Source organism: Nyctereutes procyonoides, unplaced genomic scaffold (assembly GCF_905146905.1).
Source record: "Nyctereutes procyonoides isolate TBG_1078 unplaced genomic scaffold, NYPRO_anot_genome, whole genome shotgun sequence".
NCBI classification, from domain to species: Eukaryota; Metazoa; Chordata; class Mammalia; order Carnivora; family Canidae; genus Nyctereutes; species Nyctereutes procyonoides.
Window position 1 is genome coordinate 15,069,442 of NW_026575128.1, and position 22,310 is coordinate 15,091,751.

Sequence of the window (22,310 nt, forward strand, 5' to 3'; positions counted from 1 at the left end):
GTCACAGAGAGAGAGAGAGAGAGAGAGGCAGAGACACAGGCAGAGGGAGAAGCAGGCTCCATGCACCGGGAGCCCGATGTGGGACTCGATCCCGGGTCTCCAGGATTGCACCCTGGGCCAAAGGCAGGCGCCAAACCGCTGTACCACCCAGGGATCCCCCTGAAAAATATTTAGAAGCTAACTTAATTGGAATTAAGAATAAAAAATCTAAAAAAAAAAAAAAAAAAAAAAAAGAATAAAAAATCTAGGGTGAATCCCAGGTTGCTAGCTTAGCAAACTGGGTGGAAAATGGCAATATCAGCTGACCTAGAAATACAGCTAGAGCTTTAGATTTTGAGGGGAAAAGGTTCATGTTTGTTCAGGTTTGCATGTATGGAGTTCCATATGGGTAATCCAGGAGATGTCCAGAAATGGACTGGATATGCAAATCTGAAGCTAGAGGAAAAAGGTCAGGTGTGAGGATATATATTTGGGAGGCATCAGCACAAATGGAGCCCGAGAGATGTAGGCCCAAGATAGAACCCTGAGAGCATCAGGTGGGGAGAGCCTGCAGAGTAGCCAGAGCTAGAGAAGGGAGTCTAGAACTGTAGTGTCACAGAAGCCAGGGGAGAAGAATCGAAAGGGAACAGGAATAGCCTCTAGCTTCTAATACCTGGTCTCTTAGCTCCAGGACCACAACTGATTATTTGCTGCATGCCCCAATTTTTTTTTTTTAGATTTTATTTATTTATTAGAGAGAGAGAGAGAGAGAGAGAGAGGGAGAGAGAGAGAGAGAGAGAGAGAGAGAGAGAGAGAGAACATGGACAGGGACAGAAGGAGAGGGAGAAGTAGATTCCCTCCCAGGACCCTGGGATCATGACTTGAGCTGAAGGCAGATGCTTAACCCAGGTGCCCTGCAAGCCCAGTATTAATATGATTCCTGAATCACATATAAATGTGTTGAAAGAAGTAATCAGCAGTATTAACAGCAGAAAGCTCAAATATATAAGGACTAATTTTGTCTATTGAACTTAATGCCATAGAAGTCTTTGGTATCCTCTGTAAGAACTCTCAGCAGAAACCCATGAGGAGGGCAGCCCTGGTGGCTCAGCGGTTTAGCACTGCCTTCGGCCCAGGGTGTGATCCTGGAAACCTGGGATCGAATCCTATATCAGGCTCCTTGCATGGAGCCTGCTTCTCCCAATGCCTGTATCTTTGCCTCCCCCCACTGTGTCTCTTGTGAATAAATAAACAAAATCTTAAAAAAAAAACAAAACTCATGAGGAATGAGTGGGAGATAAGGAAGTAAAAACAGCCAAGTGTGGCCAGTCAAACCTCACTAGCCTAGACTCCATTAAGGGCAGGCTGGGAGTTTGTGGAAAATCCCACAGGGGCTAGTCCATCAGGGTCCCTCCCCATTTTCCTTGTCACCTCAGATACAGACTCCTCTAAGTTTGGCTCTTTGGGTTTGCAGTATCCCATCTTTGTCTTTGGTGCTGATCCCCAGCTGTTGGCTGTGAGAAACTGCAAGAGGGGCAATGGTCACTCTCCAGACCAGAGGCAAACTGGGTAGCCTTGTCCCATACTGTGGGGCCGCGATCATCCCTGCCTTAGCCCTTTCTCAGCTGTTCAGAGAAACTCCTGGGAGGCCACTGACCCCTATATGGGTGGTTTGCAGTGAGCGGACAGATGCCTGTGAACATGAAGCTGGGCAGAAACTGCACAACTTCAACAAGGCCAGTGCACTGTGGCCATGTTCTGGTCCTTATCTGCTCCCAGGCTGAATCGACACGGCTGTTTCTGGGGGCTAGAAAGCAAATAGTAAGTAGGACTTTAGACTGAGCCTTGGAGCCGGGGCCTGAGTTGTTGGTGAAAACGGAGGAGGGGAGAAAAATAGGCGACAGATCTGAGGTGCCAGGGCCTCAGAAGCCTGTGCGCTACAGCCTGGGCTTTGACTTTTTAATAGGCCAGCTGGCCTAGGGCCCTCCTAGCCTTCAGGAGGTCCAGGGGTGCTGAGCCCGCACGGCTTGGTGGGAGGGCCAAAGCCAGGACAAGCACAAGGGCAGCCCTGCTTGGAAGGCAGGGATGGTGCGTGTCTACCTGGGACCCAGGGGAAGATGAAACCACGGGCTCCTTCCAGCCCAGGGAGAGCATAGCATGATCACGTAGAGGCCAAAGGGAATGATTAGTACCAGAGGTGAAAGAAGCAGGAGATGACGTGGCATTGCCTTGGCAACTGCACGCCAAGCCTGGTGGGGAGGAGGGAGGGCAGGTTTTGGCCAGCCAGGGCTGGCTCAGAGATGTCCCTGAGCCAAGGATCCCTACTTTCTCCTGCGTCTGGAGGAAGGGGGTGGACGGAGGTGTAGGGCTATTTTGAACGCAGTTTGGGGAGAGCTGGTTGCTGCCTTGTGTTTATTTGCGCGTCATTTGGATTCATCCTTTCCCTGGGAACTGCAGCATTTGTTTCGGGCGCACATCCTGAGCCCCCCTCGTGAGTTGAGGGCTGTAAGGAGGGAAGGCCTGAACCGAACCGGCTCTCTGCTAGACTGTGGGAAGAAGGGGCAGAGAGGAGGTTTTAACCCCTGGGGAGAGAAAGAGGGCGGAGAGAGCAGAGTGGAAAGCTCACTTACCTTAAAACACATAAAATCTTCTGAAGTGAAAAGGACAGCTGGGAGAACGTTCCAAAGGAAGGGAACAGTATAAGCAAAGACAAAAGCTTGAGGGAGCTGTTCAGGCTCCAAGCTTGTCTACAAGTCTGGGTGGCGATGCGTGCATGGGACGGCAGGGGTGGGATAGGTAGTTGGCTAGGGCCAAGACCGTAATGGCAGAGAGGAAGCTGGCTGTGGTCCCGTGGGCAGTGAAGGGGGGGGAGGCAGACCTGAGCGCTTCCTCTGCTTCAGGTCAGGCTGGCCTCTGGGTGTCTGCGTTCTGAGGAGAGGACGGGAGGCGCTGGAGAGCCTGTCTCCCCCACTAGACTGTAAGCGCCAAGAGGACAAAGCTGTCTGTTCACGGGGGTACCTCTGGCACAGAGCCATGCTTAGGGTCATAGAAAGCCAAGATAGATAGTTGTTGAGGCACATGAGTCTTCGGGCAGCCCCCCAAAGATCCAGGCCTAGGCCATCTCACGTCGCTGACAGGGCCTCCAAGTCTGACCACTATGGTCAGCCTCAGAGTGTGTTTCACCAAGGAGGAGAGGCCAAGGTGCCCTATGGCAGGGAGGGGTGGTGGTAACCCTGTGGTGGGCTGGTCCCCCTTCTGAGCGTGTTGTCTTCTTCTTTGGGACCCCTAGAACTGCCTGATAAAGAGGGATGAGAATGGTTACTCTGCAGTGGTAGCTGACTTTGGCCTGGCTGAGAAGATTCCTGACGTCAGGTGGGTAGCCCTCATAGGTACTGGGGTCACAGAAGGGACTGAAGCAAAGGGAAAACTCCAGCTTCCTGCCCAGAGGCCAGAACTTGGCTCCCTAAATGTGGTCAGTGTTAGTGCCTGTCCTTCAGGGAGAATTCCCAGGGGTAAGCTCATTTTCCATATAATCTCCCCTCTACCCCCACCCCACAGCATGGGGAATGAGAAACTGGCCGTGGTGGGCTCACCCTTTTGGATGGCACCTGAGGTTCTCCGAGATGAGCCCTACAATGAAAAGGTGAGTCTGGGGACCCAGGGGCCTGGTTCTTTTAGAATCTACTCAGCCTAGGGATCCCTGGGTGGCGCAGCGGTTTGGCGCCTGCCTTTGGCCTGGGGCGTGATCCTGGAGACCCGGGATCGAATCCCACGTCGGGCTCCCGGTGCATGGAGCCTGCTTCTCCCTCTGCCTGTGTCTCTGCCTCTCTCTCTCTCTCTCTGTGTGTGTGACTATCATAAATAAATAAAAATTAAAAAAAAAAAAAAAAAGAATAAAAAAAAAAAAAAAAAAAAAAAAAGAATCTACTCAGCCTAGTGTGTCCAGGATCGCCCTATATGTTCTGGGTAAGGATCTATGTCCTGCTAAGAGCAGAGCTGGTACTTGGCATCTGCCCAGTAAGTGAACTGAATGAAACACAGACAGTAGGGCTCAGGCCTGGGCTGGTGGACTTGAGGGGCGTCTCACCCCAATGAGAAGGAAACTGAGGTCTCACTATCCACCAGGCCGATGTGTTCTCTTATGGTATCATCCTCTGTGAGATCATCGCCCGCATCCAGGCTGATCCGGACTATCTTCCCCGCACAGAGGTGAGCTGCAGGCAGAGGGGGCAGTGCCACTGGATGGGGCTGGTTTTGAAGCTATGGAACTGGGGTGGAGTTGCTGGAACTGTCTGTGTGGTTACTTCTTGGGGCAATTCTTAGCCTCTCCCAAGCAGGCCAGTATGGGTTGGGGGGATTACTGACCGGTCTGCCATGTCCCCTCCCTCCATTGCGCATCCACAGAACTTCGGGCTAGACTATGACGCTTTCCAGCATATGGTGGGAGACTGTCCCCCAGACTTTCTGCAGCTCACCTTCAACTGCTGTAATGTGAGTGTCTCCCTCCCCTCCTCCCAGCTTCGGTCAGGGGGTGACCGAACCCTTTTCATCTGGCTAGGACTGCAGGGACAGGCTGCTAATTAATTAGCTTCAAGAGGAGCCTCATTTTCACTGATGAATGGCGGTGCCCACGCCCCTCCTCCAGCCTGACAGACTGTCCGGAGCCCTGGACCAAGAAAAGGAAAACTGCTCTGTATTACACAGTCCTCAGCCTGCAGGGTAGACTCCCCACCTCTTGGATACTGATAGAGCTCTGGTCAGATTTCAGTTGGACTTTGGGTCCAGCTGGTCTTAAGGCCCATGGGAAGAGCTTTTGTTAGCCTTCATTTTATACAGCTCTGGGGCTGGACCTACCTGTTACGACCAAGGGGTAGCTGGGCTTTGTTCAGGAAGCTCCCAGAAACGTGAGCAATGGAACACAAGCAGAGAACAAACCAGTGTAAGCGTCCCCATTTGGATGGTTCTGTGCCCATCAAGGGTGTAAGACACATACAGAAAGGGTGCTGATGGGGGAGGGTATGAGACAATAACATCTTCCCTGACCTCAGCTCTGGGAATCACCCTCACGATCTGGGACCTTCAGAAAAGATCTCTTAGCTGCGTATCTGAGTCTTAAAAGATGCCAGAAACAGACTCAAATGCCATCCTTGGGGTGGAAGATAAGAGGGCAGGGCTAATGGCTGGTGTGGATAACCACAGATGGACCCCAAACTGCGCCCAACCTTTGCGGAGATTGGGAAGACCCTGGAGGAAATTCTGAGCCATCTACAGGAAGAAGAGCTGCAGACAGACAGGAAGCTGCAGCCCACAGCTAAGGGTAAGAAATCAGACCAGAGTGTTCCACCTGCCCCAAGGGAGGGAATGAGGATGTGGAGCCTTCCTCTCTAGGGCTCATTGCAGGATCCTGTGTCCAGAAGAAGGGCAGAGGGGCAGGAGACGATGGGAAAAGTAGTGGACTTGGCATATTAGGACTTGGCATATCGCCTCCCTTTGTTTTTTTCATTAGTGCAACACTTTGTGGCACAAGGTGCTGCTTCTGTTTGTTAGGACGACTAACGTAATCCTGATTTGACTGCTTGTTTCTCAGGACTCTTGGAGAAAGGACCTGGGGTGAAGCGACTGAGCACACTGGATGACAAAATACCTCCCAAATCTCCACGCCCAAGACGTACTATCTGGTTATCCCGAAGCCAGTCTGACATCTTCTCCCGTAAGCCCTTGCGTACAGTGAACGTCTTGGACCCATACTACCGGCCACAACAAGGTGGTGCTGCCCATACCCCCAAAGTCAACCCTTTCAGTGCTCGCCAGGACCTCAAGGGTGGCAAGATCAAGTTCTTTGACCTGCCCAGCAAGTCGGTCATCTCCCTGGTATTTGACCTGGACGCACCAGGGCCCGGAACTCTGCCCGTGGCTGACTGGCAGGAGCCCCTGGCCCCACCTGCTCGCGGGTGGCGTTCTTTGCCCGGTTCACCAGAGTTCTTACATCAAGAGGCCTGTCCATTTGTGGGCCGAGAAGAATCACTATCTGATGGGCCCCCACCACGCCTCAATAGTCTCAAGTACAGAGTGAGAGAGATCCCACCATTCCGAGCATCTGCCTTATCAGCTGCTCTAGCCCATGAAGCCATGGACTGCTCCAGTCCCCAGGAAGAAAATGGTTTCGGGCCCAGGCCCCGGGGTGCCAGTCCATGCCTTGCAGGTGCCTCTGAGGAAATGGAGGTAGAAGAAGAAAGGCCGAGAGGCTTGGCTCCAGTCCCCTTCTGTGTCTCAGGCATGGGCCTGAAAACCCAGGGAGAACACGATGGCTGAGGGGGGTTAGTCCCCAGCTCACCTGGGAGTGGACCCTCAGTTGAAGCCACAGGGCTCCCCTGGCGCACAGCCTGGACTCTTCCCTGCGGCCTTAGAGCAGGCAGGCTAAGCTATGCCAGGCTCAGTCTGGGGGCTCCAAGTGCCCAATGGCTGTGTGTGAGAGGGGAGGCAATGGTGGAAGGCCTTCCTAGTTAGGGCCAACAGCCGATATCAAGCTTCTGGAAGCTAGCAAGGAGCTCTGGCTCCCACCGGACTCCCAGTGCACCTCCCAGACAGGACCAGAGGACTCCTAGTTCTAGCTTGAGCTGGCAGGCAGCTAATACCCCAGGTTCTTCTCCCACCCCAGGTCTGTCTTTTGCCCTTTCCTGGGTCATATAAGCTTCTGGATGGAACCTTGGAGCTAACCAGGAAGCCATAAAAGGCATGGCTATTTCTCAGACCTGAAGACCGGGGAGCTTCTTGCCAGTATGTTTAAGACACTTGAATAATTGCTGTTTGCACTTACTGCACGGCCAGACCACAGCACTACATTTCTATGCAAGGGTGAGGCAGCGTGGTGGTCATGGCTCTTAGCTAACCTATTCAGAGATCTTTTCCAGTCAATTAATCTATTTTCATATTTATGAAGGAGTCTTAATGTTCTGCCCCATAAGACTTTCAGCCTTGTGGTTGGGAGTGGGGCTGGTTTTGTAGGCCTCAGGGTCTGCTCTATGTACTTGTCAACATGTGATACACCCAGTTGGTTAAATGGTTTATCCGTGGACTGATTTTCTTCCCCTCCTGCTGTGGCTGGAGCTTTGGGAACAGTCTGTCCTTACAGAGCCGCAATAAGAAATAACCAAAGATGAAGCTGGTCAAATATTTTCATAACTTGTTTCTGTTGATTTTTTGGTAATACTTTTTCCTAAGACACTTTCAGATTTAAAAATAAATAGTCTGTGTTACAGGTGCTGGCCAGCCTCCTTGTGTATACCCTGGTTCCTCAGCCTCTAGGGGAACGGGAAGGTCCACAAGTGGTGCAGCAGTGTCTCTGCCAGGACTGCCCCCCTCTGTGGAAGGTGGGAGTAGGACATTCACAGCCTAGAGGGACCCATACACCTCTGTTCCACTCAGTTCTCCCAGGCCTTGAGTCCTAGGCAGAAGCTGGGTCAGCTGCTGCCCCAAGCCAGCTTCATCTTCTGGTTGTGGGCTTTGGAGGAACGGGAAAACTGGCTCTTGGCCACCGTGAGGGGGACAGCTTTGCCACTCAGGTATACCTTGTTGTGGCATTCAGGTAGCCAGGGTCCAGAGCTACAGGGCTGGGGTCCCTGGCTCACTCCCACATAGGCCATCACGTAACCTGTCATAAAGGCATCAAAACCCGCCCGATGCAATCCGTCCCCAGGCACTGGGTGAGGACTGGCTTGACTCTCTGGCGCTTCTGTGGTAGCCGTATCAGCTGTTTCCAGCCCTGCGGCTCTAATGCCCATCTCCAAGTCATTTTTGTGCCCTTGCTCCAAGCCAGGCTGGCTCCTACTCTCATCCTCAGCCACCTCCTGCTCAATTTCTTCAGCCTTGAGGCCATCCCCACAGACCTGCTTCACGGGAGGACCATCCTCATTCTCCTCAGAGGTCTGTTTCCCGGGCAGGCCCAACAAAGCCCTCCGCCTTTTTTCCCTACGTCGCCGCCGTCGCCGCTTGTCCTCCACCACAGCCTCATCAGTATCAATGATGAGGTCAATATCATGGGACCGAGGACACTGTGGTCCCAGGGGACACCAACCATAGGCCTAGAGGCAGGAAAGAGGCTGAGAGAGGGGTTCCAGGCATCAGAACCTCCCCTCCCCCAAGAAATGGGTGGGTGCTCTCACCGAAAAGTTGTCACAGACGCTGGTGGAATGAGAACGGTGGGTTGCAGGGGGCATGCAGCAGCGGTAGTCAATGTGAGCCCTCATGCTAGGAGGATAGCTGCAGAACTCTAGGTTGAGGTGTGGGCTGCCGGCTGCCCGCTGCTTCCCGTTTTCCCGCTCACTGAAACAGCGGAAGAAGGTATTGGTCCACTAGCATATAAACTCCATAAGGGTTTTGGTCAGTTTTGCTCACTGCTGAATGCTCAGCACCTAAAACAGTGCCTGGCACGCAGTAGGCACTCAGTAAATACCTTAGGTTCATAAAACAGGCTTGTCCCAGCCCCTGCCCCCGCCCCCTCAACCAGTTCCTCACCATTTCCGGAAAGCATACTCTAGATAGGAGGCCACGAAGCGCGCATGAAACTCAGCAGCGTATTTGGTGTCATAAATGCCGGCTGGGAACATTTCACACAGGTCAGCAGTGAAGGTTCCCAAGCTCTCGGGCAGGTGTGCGTAGAAGTTCTGGTACAGGAACACCAAGTCTATGAGGCCGTTGTGCAGCACCAGGGGCCGGCGGGCCCGGATCAGCTCCAGGAACAGCGTCCTGACTGACTGGCTCTGGCTCTCATCGCCCTGGGTGGAAGGAAAGGGGTCAGCGGAAGGGCAGTCCCGGGGGGGCCTCTTCTGGGGGCCCTTCTCCCTGGCTCCCCTACCTGGAAAGCTCTCCCTCCCTGCTCTACCCAGGGCCAGATTCCCGTGGGTCACGCTGGTTTCCCCAGCCCCCTAGGGACTTCCCATACTTCACAGGCGCCTGGCCTAGGGCAAGAGGGGGTGAAGTCACAGAAGGGGCAGGCTCAAGGCTGGAGACCTACCTTGTCATTGCCCTTGTGGTAAGGGATCCCCTGAGCGTACTGGCGGTTGAAGTTGAAGCCATGCTGTACTAAGAACTGCACAGACTTTGGCTCTATCACATACTCCTCCATGCACAGCAGTGTCAAATTGAACACCTGAGCCAGGTAGGAGTGTTCGCCCTGAGAGAAAAAGGGTCCGCTACCTCAGGATTTGGGATAAAAACACCCCTAGCCTGACGCTCCCCATGACCTCAACCCTCCTCCCCTCAGCCACAGCAGGGACAGGAACGAGAGCAGCCTGTACCTTGTCTGGCTGCTGCTTGAAGCAGGCGAGGCCCAGGGAGAGAACAGAACGGGTTCTGGCAGCATGACACACGGACTTGTAACGTTCCTCGATGCACCTTGGGGTTGGGTTTAGGGGTGGCTGTGGCTGGGAGTCAGCCCTCAAACCCCCCAGGCCTGGGACCGCTACTCCAGGGACGAGGTCTGCCCCTCCTGCCAAGGCTGGCACTAAGGTCAGGCGTATACTTACTGGTTCAGCAAACTCTTCCTGTCCCCAAGCCCACTCAGTTCCTATGAGCGCGTGAAGGGAGAGTCTGTGTTAGGTTCCCGGCGCCAGCCCTTTCCCAACTACCCGCTGTCCCCATCCCCACCCCTCACCGTGTCCACGGCCACAAAGCTAGCGGTCTTTAGGGCCAGCAGGAGCGATGGCCACATCTCCTTGAAGTTGTCACTCTGCACATCCACCACGGGGACCTGGACTACTGGCTCCTCCCCAGACTTGGTGCTCTTGCCCACACCACCTGAGGGCAAGGAGAGCGACGGGTGTGGAGGCTCAGGAGGGGCCCGGGGGAACAGACACCAAGCAGGCCATGGCCGGGGCTGGGACGCTCGGGGGCAGTTTCGCTGAGGCCAGAGATGGCAACTCTGCCCTCCGAGCCTTTGTGTCCCACAGACTTCGGAATGAGCCGTGCACTGAATCTGGGGAGACAGAGGGCGCCTGCATCTTCCCGTGGCTTATGTGAAGCTTTGGGAAGAGGACTTCTCCCCTCAGCCTCACAATCTTTAGAAGAGGAAGGCCGGACTAGACGATTCGTGAGGTGGTTTTCCCACATCCCGCGGGAAACCTTTCGCAGGGCTTGAGGAGTGCGACTCTAACACCCCACACAGCTCCACAGTACTGTTCCCACGGCGCCCCAGTTCCTCGCACCCAGGCTCCCAATTCATCCCACTGGCTCCGGCCCCCGACCCCCACCCGCTCCACTTAACACAACCGCGGGCTCTAGACTACACCTCCCGACACGCCCCTGCCGGCCCGGCTCCGCTCCCACCACGCCAGGCTTTCGCCGCGGAGGCGCGGTGGCCACCGGGAATTGTAGTCTCCTCGTGGCTGGTTCAGAAGGAACGCGCTAGTCCTTCTGAACGTGGAGATCGGTTTCTAGAGCCAAGAGCCCGAGGCCTTCCCTTCTCCCGGCGCACGGGGGCTTAAGGCGGGAAGTCACTCACCGTCAGGGACCGCTGGGGCCGAGGCCGCGGCACCGTCGCCGTCGGCGGCCATGACACGGCGCGCCCCTCGCCGAGCAGCCGGGGGTACACGGCGCTTCCGCCTCCGCTCTCCGCGCGGCCCCGGCGGTCGGGCAGGGACGGGGCGGGGCCTCGCCCTCGGAATCGCCGCGTCGCCAGCCGCTCGGACTTCCGCTCGCACCTCCCGGGGCGGCGCGGAGGAGGCGGGGCGGCGCGCGCCGGGGCCTATGCGGCGGCGCGGCGCGGCGCGCGGGAGACCGAGCGGGAGGTAATTCCTGGCGGGAGCATGGGCGGCCTCTCCGCTCCGGGGTCCTCCGCGCGGCCGGGGGTGGGGGCCCCGGACCCCAGGGGCGGTGAGGCCGCGCGGGCCGGCCCTGGAGGATGCGACCTCACCTCCAGGAAGTGAGAAGGGGAGGACTCGGGCTGCCAGAGGGGCAGAACCCCCGACCGGCAGGGAAGCCTTGGTAATCCCGGCGGCTGATAACCGGGACTTGAATTAATGCTCCGGCAAGTGGGGACGGCGAGGACGGGACAAATTGTAAGCCCCGAGGAGGTGTAAGTTCACCTAGAGGGTGATCGCACTTGACTCCTGGTACCGTGGGAGACTTGTCCAAACCGGACGCCGTTCTTTGTCAGGGGCTCCAGCTCCCATCCTCTCCACCCACCAAGGAGCTTCAACCCCTTGTCCTTGGCTATTCACTGTGCTATTCACTGTTCGTAGCTCCATCTTCAGCCTTTCTCTCCACGGAGTCTTCTTCATTGTTCGGGTTTCTCCCATTTTATTTGTTTTTTTTAAATAAATTTTTAATTTTTATTTATTTGTGATAGTCACAAAGAGAGAGAGAGGCAGAGACACAGGCAGAGGGAGAAGCAGGCTCCATGCACCGGGAGCCCGACGTGGGATTCGATCCCGGGTCTCCAGGATCGCGCCCTGGGCCAAAAGGCAGGCGCTAAACCGCTGCGCCACCCAGGGATCCCAAGGGTTTCTCCCATTTTAAAGAAGGAAAACCTCTTACTATCTCTTATCTGGTTAATTAACTTAACAGTGCTTGTATACAACTTACCTGGCCCAGTGCTCAGCTCTGGGGACTCTACTGTCAGCTTATGGAGTTTTGTAGCCAAGTCGGGGAAGTGGATACTGATCAAAGAAACAAAATGTGAAATTACAATTAGTATAAGAGGAAGAATGGAGAATTACACAAGAGGGTAAGATTTGGGGAGGGGGTGCTGATTTGGACATTTAAGTCAAGACCTGAAAGAATGAGTAACTGCTAGACGAAGCACAGAGTACAAGCTGTCCAAATAGAGGGAACGGATTGGGTGACGTCAAGGTGGGTAGACAAGTGGGGGATGACGCAACTATTTAGGGAAATACGGCTGGAGCACAGTGAGTGAGGGGATGAGGCAGGTGGGGATCTTTGGAGCCTACACAACTATATTAAGAGGACTGGGTTCTCAGAGCAATGGATGTGATAGCCAAGGTCCTCCAGTGGCTCACAATGCACTTAGTGATCCTGTGGGCCCTACTTTCTTTACTTCTGACCTCATCTACTCCTCCTTCTTTGGTCCATTTGAACCACACTGGCTTCCTTATTATTCTGCAAACACACCAGGCACTTTCCTTAGGGCTATTGCACTAGCTCTTTAGGATGCCTTTGGCTAACTCCTTCAGTTGCCTTAAATCATTGATCAGGTATCAGGTATCACTTTAGTAAGGCCCACCTTGGGATCTCTGGGTGGCGCAGCGGTTTGGCGCCTGCCTTTGGCCCAGGGCACGATCCTGGAGGCCCAGGATCGAATCCCACGTCGGGCTCCCGGTGCATGGAGCCTGCTTCTCCCTCTGCCTATGTCTCTGCGCTTCTCTCTCTGTGACTATCATAAATAAATAAAAAGTGCCTTTAAAAAAAAATAAGGCCCACCTTGACTGTGTGGTTTTATTTATTTTTTTATTTTATTTAAATGTGTATATGTATATATATATATATATATATATATATTTTTTTTTTTTTTTTTTTTTTTATGAGAGACAGAGAGAGAGGCAGGGAGCCTGATGTGTGACTCGATCCCGGGTCTCCAGGATCATGCCCTGAGCCAAAGACAGACGCTCAACCACTGAGCCACCCAGGCGTCCCAACCATGTGCTTTTAAATTGCAACATTCTGGGGCATCTGGATGGCTCAGTTGGTTAAACATCTGCCTTTGGCTCAGGTCCTGATCCTTGGGTCCTGGGATTGAGTCCTCCGGTGGGCTCCGTGCTCAGCAGGGAGTCTGCTTCTCCTCTCCCCACCTCTGCCCCACCCCCCACTCATGTTCTCTTGCTCTCTCTCTAATAAATAAATAAAAAATCTTTAAAAAAAATAAATTTGCAACATTCCACCATCACCAATCCTTTTCCCCTTAACCCACCCTACATTTCCTCTTTATGCTAGTACATATCACTCAATATCCTGTATAATTTGCTTATTATTGTTTGCCGCCCCCCCCCCCCATTAGAATATAAGCTCCACAAGAACAGGAACCTCTGGTGTATTATTTACTGAAGTATTCCAAGTATTTAAAACTGCTCAGCACATAGGCACTACATAAAAATTTACTCAGTGGGGCAGCCCGGGTGGCTCAGTGGTTTAGCGCCGCCTTTGGCCCAGGGCGTGATCCTGGAGACCTGGGATCTAGTCCCACGTTGGGCTCCCTGCATGGAGCCTGCTTCTTGCTCTGCCTGTGCCTCTGCCTCTCTCTGTGTCTCTCATGAATAAATAAAATCTTTTTTTTTTTAATTTTTTTATTTATTTATGATAGTCACAGAGAGAGAGAGAGGAGAGAGTCAGAGACATAGGCAGAGGGAGAAGCTGGCTCCATGCACCGGGAGCCCGACGTGGGATTCGATCCTGGGTCTCCAGGATCACGCCCTGGGCCAAAGGCAGGCGCTAAACCACTGCGCCACCCAGGGATCCCAATAAATAAAATCTTAAAAAAAAAAATTTACTCAGTAAATTAGTGGGAAGCTATTGAAGGTTTTAAGTAAGAAAGTAACATGATCATGTCTTAAAAGGCTGCTTTACTCTGGAGAATGGATTGTAGAATGAATTATGGTGTTAGTTTGGTGAAGGAAGTTTGGCTGTGAAGAAGAGAGTGAGTTTTGTAAAAAGGATTGAGGAGCAAGACCTTGAGCTCAGTCAAGTTAGGAGAGACCATTCTTTCATATAATGAGAAGGAGAATGCAGGTAAGTGCAGTGTAAATTTGTACATTCATTTTTTTTTTCTCTGAAGGAGGAGGCAAGCTCTTGATGAAAATGGGGTGCTGAAGTCAAGTTTGAAGGAAAGAGTTTGAACCAGGGGCTCGGTAGGGACTGTAGTGTGGCACAGCACAAGAGTGCAGTCTCTGGAGGCAGACCTTTTGGGTTTGGGTGGACAAGTTGCTTAATCTCTACAAGCCTGAATTTCCTCATAATTAAAATAGAGGTAATATTAGCATATACTTAATGGAGTTGTCTGGAGGTTGAGTGAGAATTTGGTAAAACTCTTAGCATAGGGTCTGGCATGTAGTAAGCCCTCACTGGCTGTTAGCTCTGTTCGAGAAAAGGGCACCAAAAGAACAGTGAGGGAACAGTGAAGATCAATCAGATACATTTCTCATTACCAGTGGGCAGCCAGCTTTGGTTTACTAGATCAAGAAAAGATTAGGAAAAAAAAAAGATTAGGAATAAAAATAGCACATCTCCTCCCACCACCACCCCAGCTTGCCATCTGCTCTCAGGCAAATCTTTTCCCATCTTTGACCCTTGGAAACCTTTCTGTAGAATGGAAGTTTGGATGCATGATGGTTCAAGGCTGTTTCATTGCAAATATGCTACATCTCTAAGCAGATAAACTTCCTACCCGCCCCATGCTTCTGGACACACCTAATAAACCCCTCTCCACACACACAGTCACAGTGAGCATCTGAGACACACAGGTGCTCCCACACAGGACCCAGCCCAGCCCTGGCCTCTTGTGTCTCCAAGATTATGCTAATATTGGTCCCTCTGAAGTCACTTGCAGAAACTCAGCCCGAAGGGTCCTACCGCAGTGCACAGCCGGCCAAGAGCAAACTCCTGAGCCTCTGGAGAGTGAGTAAAGCTAGCCACCCTATAATGAATGTTATAGAGAGGGAGGTGGCTGTACCCACTGTGGGGCCCTAAGATTCAGCCTCATTGTGACTACTTTGGGCCTTTCTCTTCTAGGCCATCATGAAGAAGCCACAAGCAGCTGTGAGAAGTCGTCTTAGGAAGCAGGCATCCAGGCAGGAGGGAAGGGAGAAACGTGTCCTCAGCAGCAGCCAGGTCAAGCCTTCTACCGCTGCAGGTGAGGAGCTTGGTCCTAGTCAAAAATGAAGGTGCTGGTTTCATTGGCCATGAGGGGAGGGAGATTCAGGCTGGGAAGGAAGCGTGGTATGTGTCAGGGCCTGAAGGGACTAATTAAGGATCTAATTCTGATTTTGCTCTATAACTTTGGGATAATTGCTCTGAATGGCTGCTTTCCTACCAGTGAAATGGAGCAATTGTTTGTGCATTTCCTTCCTCATGCAGCTTTCATGGGATCAAATGAGTTTATGAGCCTGAATATGTTTTATAAGTGGAAAAGCCCTGCACAGGTATACATTATGCTTAGCTGAAACTGTTGGGCTTTCATAGTGACCCAGAGGCAAAGGAGGCAGCAGAACCACCCTGGGAAAGTTCAGACCAGAAATCTGGCTATGGTAACACACCACTGGAGAATTCTGGTCTGACTCCAAGTCCAAGGCCTAAGCAAGGGGTTGGGGCTGGGGGAAGCCCTCAGTGGGAGAGCAAGCTGCAGTGCCCCGGGCAGTTGGTACACAGCCTGTGCAGGGGCGATGCCTGAGTCTCCTGAGGCCCCCAGCAGGCTTGGCCAAGCGGCAGGAGGAGGCGGCATGGCAGGCCTCTGTCTCCTCATACCATCTGTTCAGAGACACAGCCGAGGTCATGGCCTTTCGGGAGAACCTACTGAACTGGTACGACCGAGCGAAGCGGGACCTGCCCTGGAGAAGGCTGGTAAGCAGGCGACAGACAGGACAGTGTGGTGGGAGGTCGGTGCCCAGCTCTCTCCATCCTGACTCTTCATCTGGGATTGTGTTGGCAGGCAGAGGGTGAGGTGGATCTGGACAGGCGGGCGTACGCTGGTGAGTGCATCTCTTGGGAGTGAGGCTGCTTTGCCCAGATGCCCACTGGTCTGGGGCCCAGGGGCTGTGTGCTGAGAGCAGGAGAGCTCAGCAGCGCCCTCATGCCAACCCCTCTCCCCCAGTGTGGGTCTCAGAGGTCATGCTGCAGCAGACCCAGGTCGCAACGGTGATCGACTATTATACTCGATGGATGCAGGTGACTTTAGGGAAGGAAGGGGAGGTCATGAGCCAGACCCCATAGAGAGCCTAGCCTTTGGGGTGGGGTAAAAAAGGCTTCCTTTACCTCCCTTAACCTTGGTCTCACTTCTTTTTGATCACCTTGGAGCTGTAGAAGTGGCCAACGCTGCAGGACCTAGCCGGTGCTTCCCTGGAGGTAAGAGCCCGGGGTAGGGGGAATGGGACAATGGGGGACTGACCACTGATCCCTCTGATCTCACCCACAGGAGGTGAACCAGCTCTGGGCTGGCCTGGGTTACTACTCTCGAGGCCAGCGGCTGCAACAAGGAGCTCGGAAGGTAAGGGAGTCACAAGGTAAAGGGGTGAGCCCCAGGGCCTCAGGTGTCTCATAACCTGGAGCCTTCCCACCCCAACCAGGTGGTAGAGGAGCTAGGGGGCCATGTGCCACATACAGCAGAGACCCTGCAGCGGCTCCTGCCTGGCGTGGGGCGGTACACAGCAGGAGCCATTGCCTCCATTGCCTTTGGACAGGTGAGCCCATAGCCCACCCCCACATTGTGTGTGCCCATCCCCCTTCCTCCCAGACCAGGCTGACTCCTGGGTTCCTCTATGCCAGGCAACCGGTGTGGTAGATGGGAACGTAATACGGGTGCTATGCCGTGTCCGAGCCATTGGTGCTGATTCCAGCAGCACCCTTGTCTCCCAGCATCTCTGGTAGGATATCAGGGTCATGGGGAGACTGGGAAGGGTGTCTCCAAAGGGTCTTTGGTTCACAGCAGTGTTTCCTTATAGGGGCTTAGCCCAGCAGCTGGTAGACCCAGCCCGGCCCGGGGATTTTAACCAGGCAGCCATGGAGCTGGGGGCCCTAGTGTGCACCCCACAGCACCCGCGCTGCAGCCAGTGCCCTGTACGGAGCCTGTGCCGGGCACACCAGAAGGTGAGCCATCTGGGGAAGGGGCAGGCAGGGCTCCTAGAGGGCGACCCCTACCCCATGACATCTGCCTTATGCCTCTTAGGTGGAACGGGGAAAGCTCTTAGCCTCCCAGAGCCTGCCAGGCAGCCCCGACGTGGAGGAGTGTGGTAAGTGCCAGCCCCAGCCTGTACTGCGCTGTCCAGGAGCTGCTGCTGGAAGCCTCATTCCAGTTTATCCTGGCAACCTCAATAAGATTCTGCAGAGCCGGGCCGTGGCCTCTTTCTGGGCTTGGCACCTAAGCTCACCTGCCTGAGTGGCGCTTGCGGATCTCTCTTCCCAGCTTCCAGCACTGAACAGTGCCAGCTGTGCGCGCATCCCACAGAGCCCTGGGACCAGACCCTGGGAGTGACCAACTTTCCCAGGAAGGCCAGCCGCAGGCCCCCCAGGGAGGAGCGCTCTGCCATTTGTGTTCTAGAGCAGCCCAGGGCCCCTGGGGGTCCTCAAATTCTGCTGGTGCAGAGGCCCAGTTCAGGTACCTAGATCCTTGGAGTGAGGGCGGTGGCCTGAACTATAAGGGAGAAATGGAGGAATCAGCAGCTAAGTTCTGACCACCATGTCTGTGCTTTCCCTCAGGTTTGCTGGCAGGACTGTGGGAGTTCCCATCAGTGACCGCAGAGACCTCAGGGCGATGTCAGCGTGAGGCCCTGCTGCAGGAACTGCAGAGTTGGGCTGGGCCCCTCCCAGCCTCCCACCTCCAGCACCTTGGGCAGGTGAGTGAGCAGTGGGAGGGGCAGGAGTGATGGCTTGTGTGGGCACATCCACAGGCCTGTTTCAGCCCCTTGACCCTCCTCCAGGTGGTCCACACCTTCTCTCACATCAAGCTGACATATCAAGTATACGGTCTGGCCCTGGAAGGACAGGCCCCGGTGACCATTGTACCACCTGGTGCACGCTGGCTGACCCGGGAGGAGTTTGACACTGCAGCTGTCTCCACCGCTATGAAAAAGGCACTATTTGTGTTGTCTTTGTTGTACTTTTTGGTGTTTCTTGTCTATTCTATGTGAACCTGTTACCATGTAAACAGGGAGGAAAAAAAGCATGTTTTAAACAGATGTACAGGGCCATGAAGTTGAGGAGAGACCTCTTTGGGGGAAAGGTGCCAGCCCTGCACTCTCCCCCTTTCCTTGCCTAGGTGTTCCGTGTGTACGAGGGCCAACAGCCAGGGATCTGCAAGGTGAGTCTCTTGGCCCTCACCCAGCCTTCTTTCCCCAGGCCCGAATCCTTGGGTTTTCAGTGAGTTAAACAGTACATGTTTGGGTGAACATTATCCACTCCAGACTTCACCATGGGGAGAGGAATAGTTCTTCCTTGGAGACTTTATAGCCTGGAGTCCAGGGTGGAGAGGGAATAAGAACAAATGATGGAGACAACAGGTCACAGGTGTGTGAAATGCTTGTAGTAGGTTTTGTGGTTTATGAGGTGGAGAGCTTTCAGTTCTGTCTGGGAGGCAAGGATCAGAAAAGGCTGCTTAGAAGCAGCAGCTGGTAGGTAATCTCAGTCTAAGAAATGAATCATTGTCTCCAGGTTTGGGAGGGGAATTAGCAATAAGAATGTTCACACTGGGCCCAAGAGTAGTGTGAGCAAAGGTGGCATAATGCAGTTGCAGTGTGCAAGGAGCTGTAAATATTTGATGAGCAGGGCCCGCACAGACCAGGTAGGGCTATGAACACCAGGCTAGTAAAGCATTTTTAGTGGAGAGAGGAGTCAGATTTGTATGTTAGTTAATTACCTTGGGCTGCCATTTAGAGTTGATCGAAGAGATAGATACTACAGATAGATTAGCAGCTTTACAACATTCAGGCTAGAACGGGAGCTGTATTAGTGGAGTGGAGAGGGAGCTGAAGGAGAGGACTCCCTGCTGCCCCCTAAGTGCCTCCTTCCTTTGGCTTCGCACAGGGTTCCAAGAGATCCCAAGTGTCTACTCCATCCAGCCGGAAAAAGCCCAGCCCTGGCCAGCAACTCCTGGATAGTTTCTTTCGGCCTCTCATCCCTATGGATTCATCCAACCTCAACAGTATGGCCCAGTGACATCTCTAGAAGCCCCCATTTCCTGAGAATCCTGGGTTTTTGGTTTTGTTTTGTTTCTAATTTTATTTGACAGAGCATAAGCAAGAGAAGCAGCAGATGGAGAGGGAAAAGCAGGCTCTCTGCTGAGTAGGGAGCCCGATGCAGAGCTCAATCACAGGACCCTGGGATCATGACCTGAGCCGAAGGCAGATGCCTAACCAAATGAGCCACCCAGCAGCCCTTGAGTCCCGTTTTTTAATAAAGCGCTTATTTTTATAGTCATTTTGGAGACTTTTCACCCTCTCCCTAGCCTTCTCATTCTTCTCTGGGGGACCTAGAAAGTGGTAAAGTCCTGCTTGGTGCTGACTTCCATTGCCGAGGGCTCCCAGCCAGCCCTGGGCCAGTGGAGGTAGGAGTTCTGTCCAGAGTGATCTGTCTTCCTCCAGCCCCTAGGTGAGAGGGAGAGAGCAGCTGCAGGGGGCCCCTGCCAGTGGCTGACACCCAACACCCTTGGTCTACCTCTCTGGTCAGCTGATTTGCTCCAGTCAAATGGTATTGTCCTATAGCAGGTGGTTGGGCTCAGCCCTGACCCAGTCCCTCCCCACCTGTAGAGGCTGCTCCCTAGGGAGAAGGGAAACGAAAGGATTTGTTCTGTCTTAAATTCCTACCTCAAATACTAAATTTACTTCTGTATTGTTTCATACGTAGTGCAACAATACAGCAAATCAAGGGGTTAATAATCATAAAATTGGGGGTAGGGTACAGGGAAACGGGATCAGAGAAGGTCACAAAGATGGTTCAAAAGTATTGGTAAGTTCTATTTCCTAATTATGTAATTCTTTTATTATTTTTTATATCTTGCATATAAGTAATAGACTAATAAGAATATTTCATAGTTAAAAAAAAAATCCCACCTCTTTGGACCCTAGTGAGAGCTTCACATTCTGGAAGGTACCGAAGAAATGGCGGCCACACCTGGCCTGTAGGGACAAAGCCCTTCACTCCCAGCCTGTGCAGGTGTTTCTTAGTTCCAGCCGGCCCTGTGCTCCAGGACGGGAGGCTGAACCCAGCCCCCACCTTCTGGCTTCCTGGTCCCTGGCGGCTTGCTCCTCCTGCACAGACTGCCACAGGGCCCGGATGTTGCCCTGGCCAAAACCTGTGGCCCCCTGCCTCTGAATTAGCTCCAGAAAGAAAGTGTCCTCTGGAAAGAGAGACTTGGTGAAGACCTGAAGCAGAAACTTGCCATCCTCGCCATCCAGCAGGATCCCCCATCGGGCCAGCAGGCTAGGCTCATGCCCTGCAGCTAGGATCTGCCGTTCCTTGCCGGGCTGTTGGTAGTACGCCTCAGGAGGGGCGAGGAGCTGGCCCCCAGCCACTGCTACCCCCTCAGTGGCTTCTACGATATTGGGCGTGTACAGCCCCACGTGCTGCATCCCTGGTCCCCTGTGCCGGGCCAGGAACTGCTCCACCTGGTCCTGTCCACTAGAAGCCCCCGGTAGGGTCTCCGCCAGCACGAGGGTGGGGACAGCACTGCCCGGTGGGCTCTGCAGGGCCGTGAGCTTCAGTCCCCCTCGCCCAGATCCTGCTGTCACCTCGAGGCCCACCTCGGGATCCTCATCTGGACTCAGCGGCAGGTGGCGGAAGCCTAGACAGTGGCGGAACCAGCGCATCAGTGTGGGGGAGCTGCCAGGGGTGCAGGCAAGGGTCAGGTGGTCCACGTGGCTGACCCAGCCCGGGCCGGCTGCAGAGGGCACGGACTGGAATCCTGGCAGGAAAGGCCCTCGGAAGCCGGCACGCTCCACGAGTGTCAGGCTGAGGTTGCCGGCGGGCGAGCTGACCACGGCGTAGGTGGCTGTGCCCTGCGCATCCTTCACGCTGACCGGGGGCACCGGCACGCTGCAGCCCCGCGCGACCAACGCCCGGGCGGCGGCGCCCGCATCCGCCACGTCGAAGCACAGGTTGGTGGCGCTGGGCACCGCATGACGCGGGTCCAGGCCGTACAGCGGCTGCCGCGGCCCTGCGCCCTCGTTCACCAAGAAGACCGCGTCGCCGCTGCGCAGGGCCAGCTGCCGCCAGCCTTCTGCTTCCCGCACCGCCAGGGGCTGGAACCCGAAGAGCCGCCGCAGGTCGCGGGCGAGGCGCTGCCCCGCGGGCACGTGGAAGGCAACGTGGCACAGGCGACCGGCGTGCGCGGCCATGGCGGCCGGGATGGTGACCCTGGCTTGGCCTTCCCCCGGGCCGCTCACCTGTGTTCAGGACTCGCGGACTCTCCGTCCGGCTTTGTCGTCGGGAGCCTGTGGAGTCCAGTTTTGCCCACAGAGCGCGTCCCTCGCTCTTTTCCGAGAAGTCACGGACGCAGCCCTGAGGGGCCCCAGGTTCTCCCGGGGACGCCGTCCCGCCCCCCCAGCTGCGCTGGGGCCACCCGGGCCGCTGGCGGGCGCTGCAAACCACGTGGAGCCGGGCGGGGGCGGAGCCTGGAGGGGCGGAGCCTGGAGGGGCGGAGCCTGGAGGGCGGTGCCAGCGCCGCGGCACAGCCCCTCCCACCCAGGTCCCGGCTCCCAGGCTGCGGCGAGGGCACAGAGCTGCCCTTTCCCGGAGCTTCTGGCTGGGCCACGCCCGAGGGCACTGAGCCGCCCTTCTCCTCCCACCCCGGGGAGCTCACAGTAGCTGCCTTCACGCGGTGCCAGGCGCCGGGCTTTCTCTCACCCCGCCTAACCTTAGAGCCGAAGGAGCCAACCCCAGCTGGGGGAGGACCCAGAATTCCTACCCCCCTCCCACCCTCGCCCCCACCCTCTGCACGGAATTTATCAATGTTGTGTTTTAGCTTAAAAAACGGTAGAAAATTTTGCCTTTGATTCATAATGTTCCTTTAAAACTATAAAAAATACTGCTTTTAAGTTACAGATTTTCTTTCCTTCCCCAAATTGGTCCAGAGAAATTGACGTTATAGGAAGATAGACCATTTGTATGGCTCCTAACAAACCTCTGTCCATTTTCTCAGCTGCACCTCTTTCTTCAACCCCATTTATATTTCAACAGTCTTTTGCCCCCTTGTACCAAGGAAGGTCTGATAGAAAAACTGGTGGCTCAGGTCCTGGAGCAGCTGCATTGGTGTTCCTTCCCCTCCTGACCCTATAGGACTAGAACTCAAGCTCTCTTTGCGCTTCACAGTTTCCTGACTGGATATTGGGCCAGAGAAGCTCTCTGTAGGCATTTCTGGCCTCACACACAATTGCGTGAGATCGCTGGATTGAGGAAAGTAGGAGTCTTCTGAGACTTCAGCTGGTGGCCCTTGAAGGATTTGAAAAGGGCATTTCAAGAAGGGTAAATGGCTTGAGCAAAAAGATCCCCGAAGAAGGTGAGCCAAACCCTCAGAGGAGCAAAAAGAGCATAAGGTCGTGGAGACATTTGGGATGGATGCTATGGTTCCAGGCATTGTAAAGGAGATTCCTTCGTCCTGGAGCCTGATGTAAGACCACTGA

The 22,310-nt window shown here is 54.3% G+C and overlaps 4 protein-coding genes across 9 annotated transcripts in view; 2 read left to right on the plus strand and 2 right to left on the minus strand.

Annotated features, from left to right (window-relative positions):
- TESK2 (testis associated actin remodelling kinase 2) overlaps positions 1-7,241 on the plus strand; it is a 135,051-nt gene extending 127,810 nt beyond the window's left edge. The window contains exons 6-11 of the mRNA XM_055341690.1: positions 3,269-3,351; positions 3,538-3,622; positions 4,105-4,188; positions 4,384-4,470; positions 5,179-5,296; positions 5,567-7,241. Coding sequence (XP_055197665.1) covers positions 3,269-3,351; positions 3,538-3,622; positions 4,105-4,188; positions 4,384-4,470; positions 5,179-5,296; positions 5,567-6,291 — 1,182 coding nt within the window. The 3' untranslated portion in view covers positions 6,292-7,241. The remainder of the gene's footprint in view (positions 1-3,268; positions 3,352-3,537; positions 3,623-4,104; positions 4,189-4,383; positions 4,471-5,178; positions 5,297-5,566) is intronic.
- Positions 7,151-10,604, minus strand: TOE1 (target of EGR1, exonuclease). Its single transcript, XM_055341697.1, has 8 exons — positions 10,478-10,604; positions 9,632-9,774; positions 9,504-9,544; positions 9,276-9,372; positions 8,993-9,151; positions 8,494-8,753; positions 8,142-8,301; positions 7,151-8,060 (listed from the first exon to the last, which is right to left on the minus strand). Exons 1-8 carry the CDS (start codon positions 10,527-10,529, stop codon positions 7,440-7,442), a joined length of 1,533 nt encoding a protein of 510 aa, XP_055197672.1. The 5' UTR covers positions 10,530-10,604; the 3' UTR covers positions 7,151-7,439.
- An 8-nt stretch (positions 10,605-10,612) lies between these two features.
- MUTYH (mutY DNA glycosylase) lies at positions 10,613-19,110 on the plus strand. Of its 6 annotated transcripts, none has more exons than XM_055341695.1 (17): positions 10,613-10,763; positions 14,524-14,601; positions 14,716-14,836; positions 15,392-15,543; positions 15,632-15,671; positions 15,794-15,867; positions 16,003-16,044; positions 16,115-16,186; positions 16,266-16,379; positions 16,465-16,562; positions 16,641-16,785; positions 16,865-16,928; positions 17,102-17,293; positions 17,395-17,531; positions 17,616-17,768; positions 17,954-17,995; positions 18,718-19,110. In XM_055341695.1, exons 3-17 carry the CDS (start codon positions 14,722-14,724, stop codon positions 18,847-18,849), a joined length of 1,572 nt encoding a protein of 523 aa, XP_055197670.1. In that variant the 5' UTR covers positions 10,613-10,763; positions 14,524-14,601; positions 14,716-14,721; the 3' UTR covers positions 18,850-19,110. The 6 variants fall into 6 exon arrangements, with proteins under 6 accessions (XP_055197670.1, XP_055197666.1, XP_055197667.1 ...); XM_055341691.1 differs by having other exon boundaries at positions 10,712-11,033; XM_055341692.1 differs by having other exon boundaries at positions 10,713-11,033; positions 15,395-15,543.
- A 540-nt stretch (positions 19,111-19,650) lies between these two features.
- Positions 19,651-21,255, minus strand: HPDL (4-hydroxyphenylpyruvate dioxygenase like). The gene has a single exon (XM_055341931.1). The coding sequence runs from the start codon at positions 21,024-21,026 to the stop codon at positions 19,827-19,829; it is 1,200 nt and encodes a 399-aa protein (XP_055197906.1). The 5' UTR covers positions 21,027-21,255; the 3' UTR covers positions 19,651-19,826.
- Positions 21,256-22,310: the final 1,055 nt, after the last annotated feature.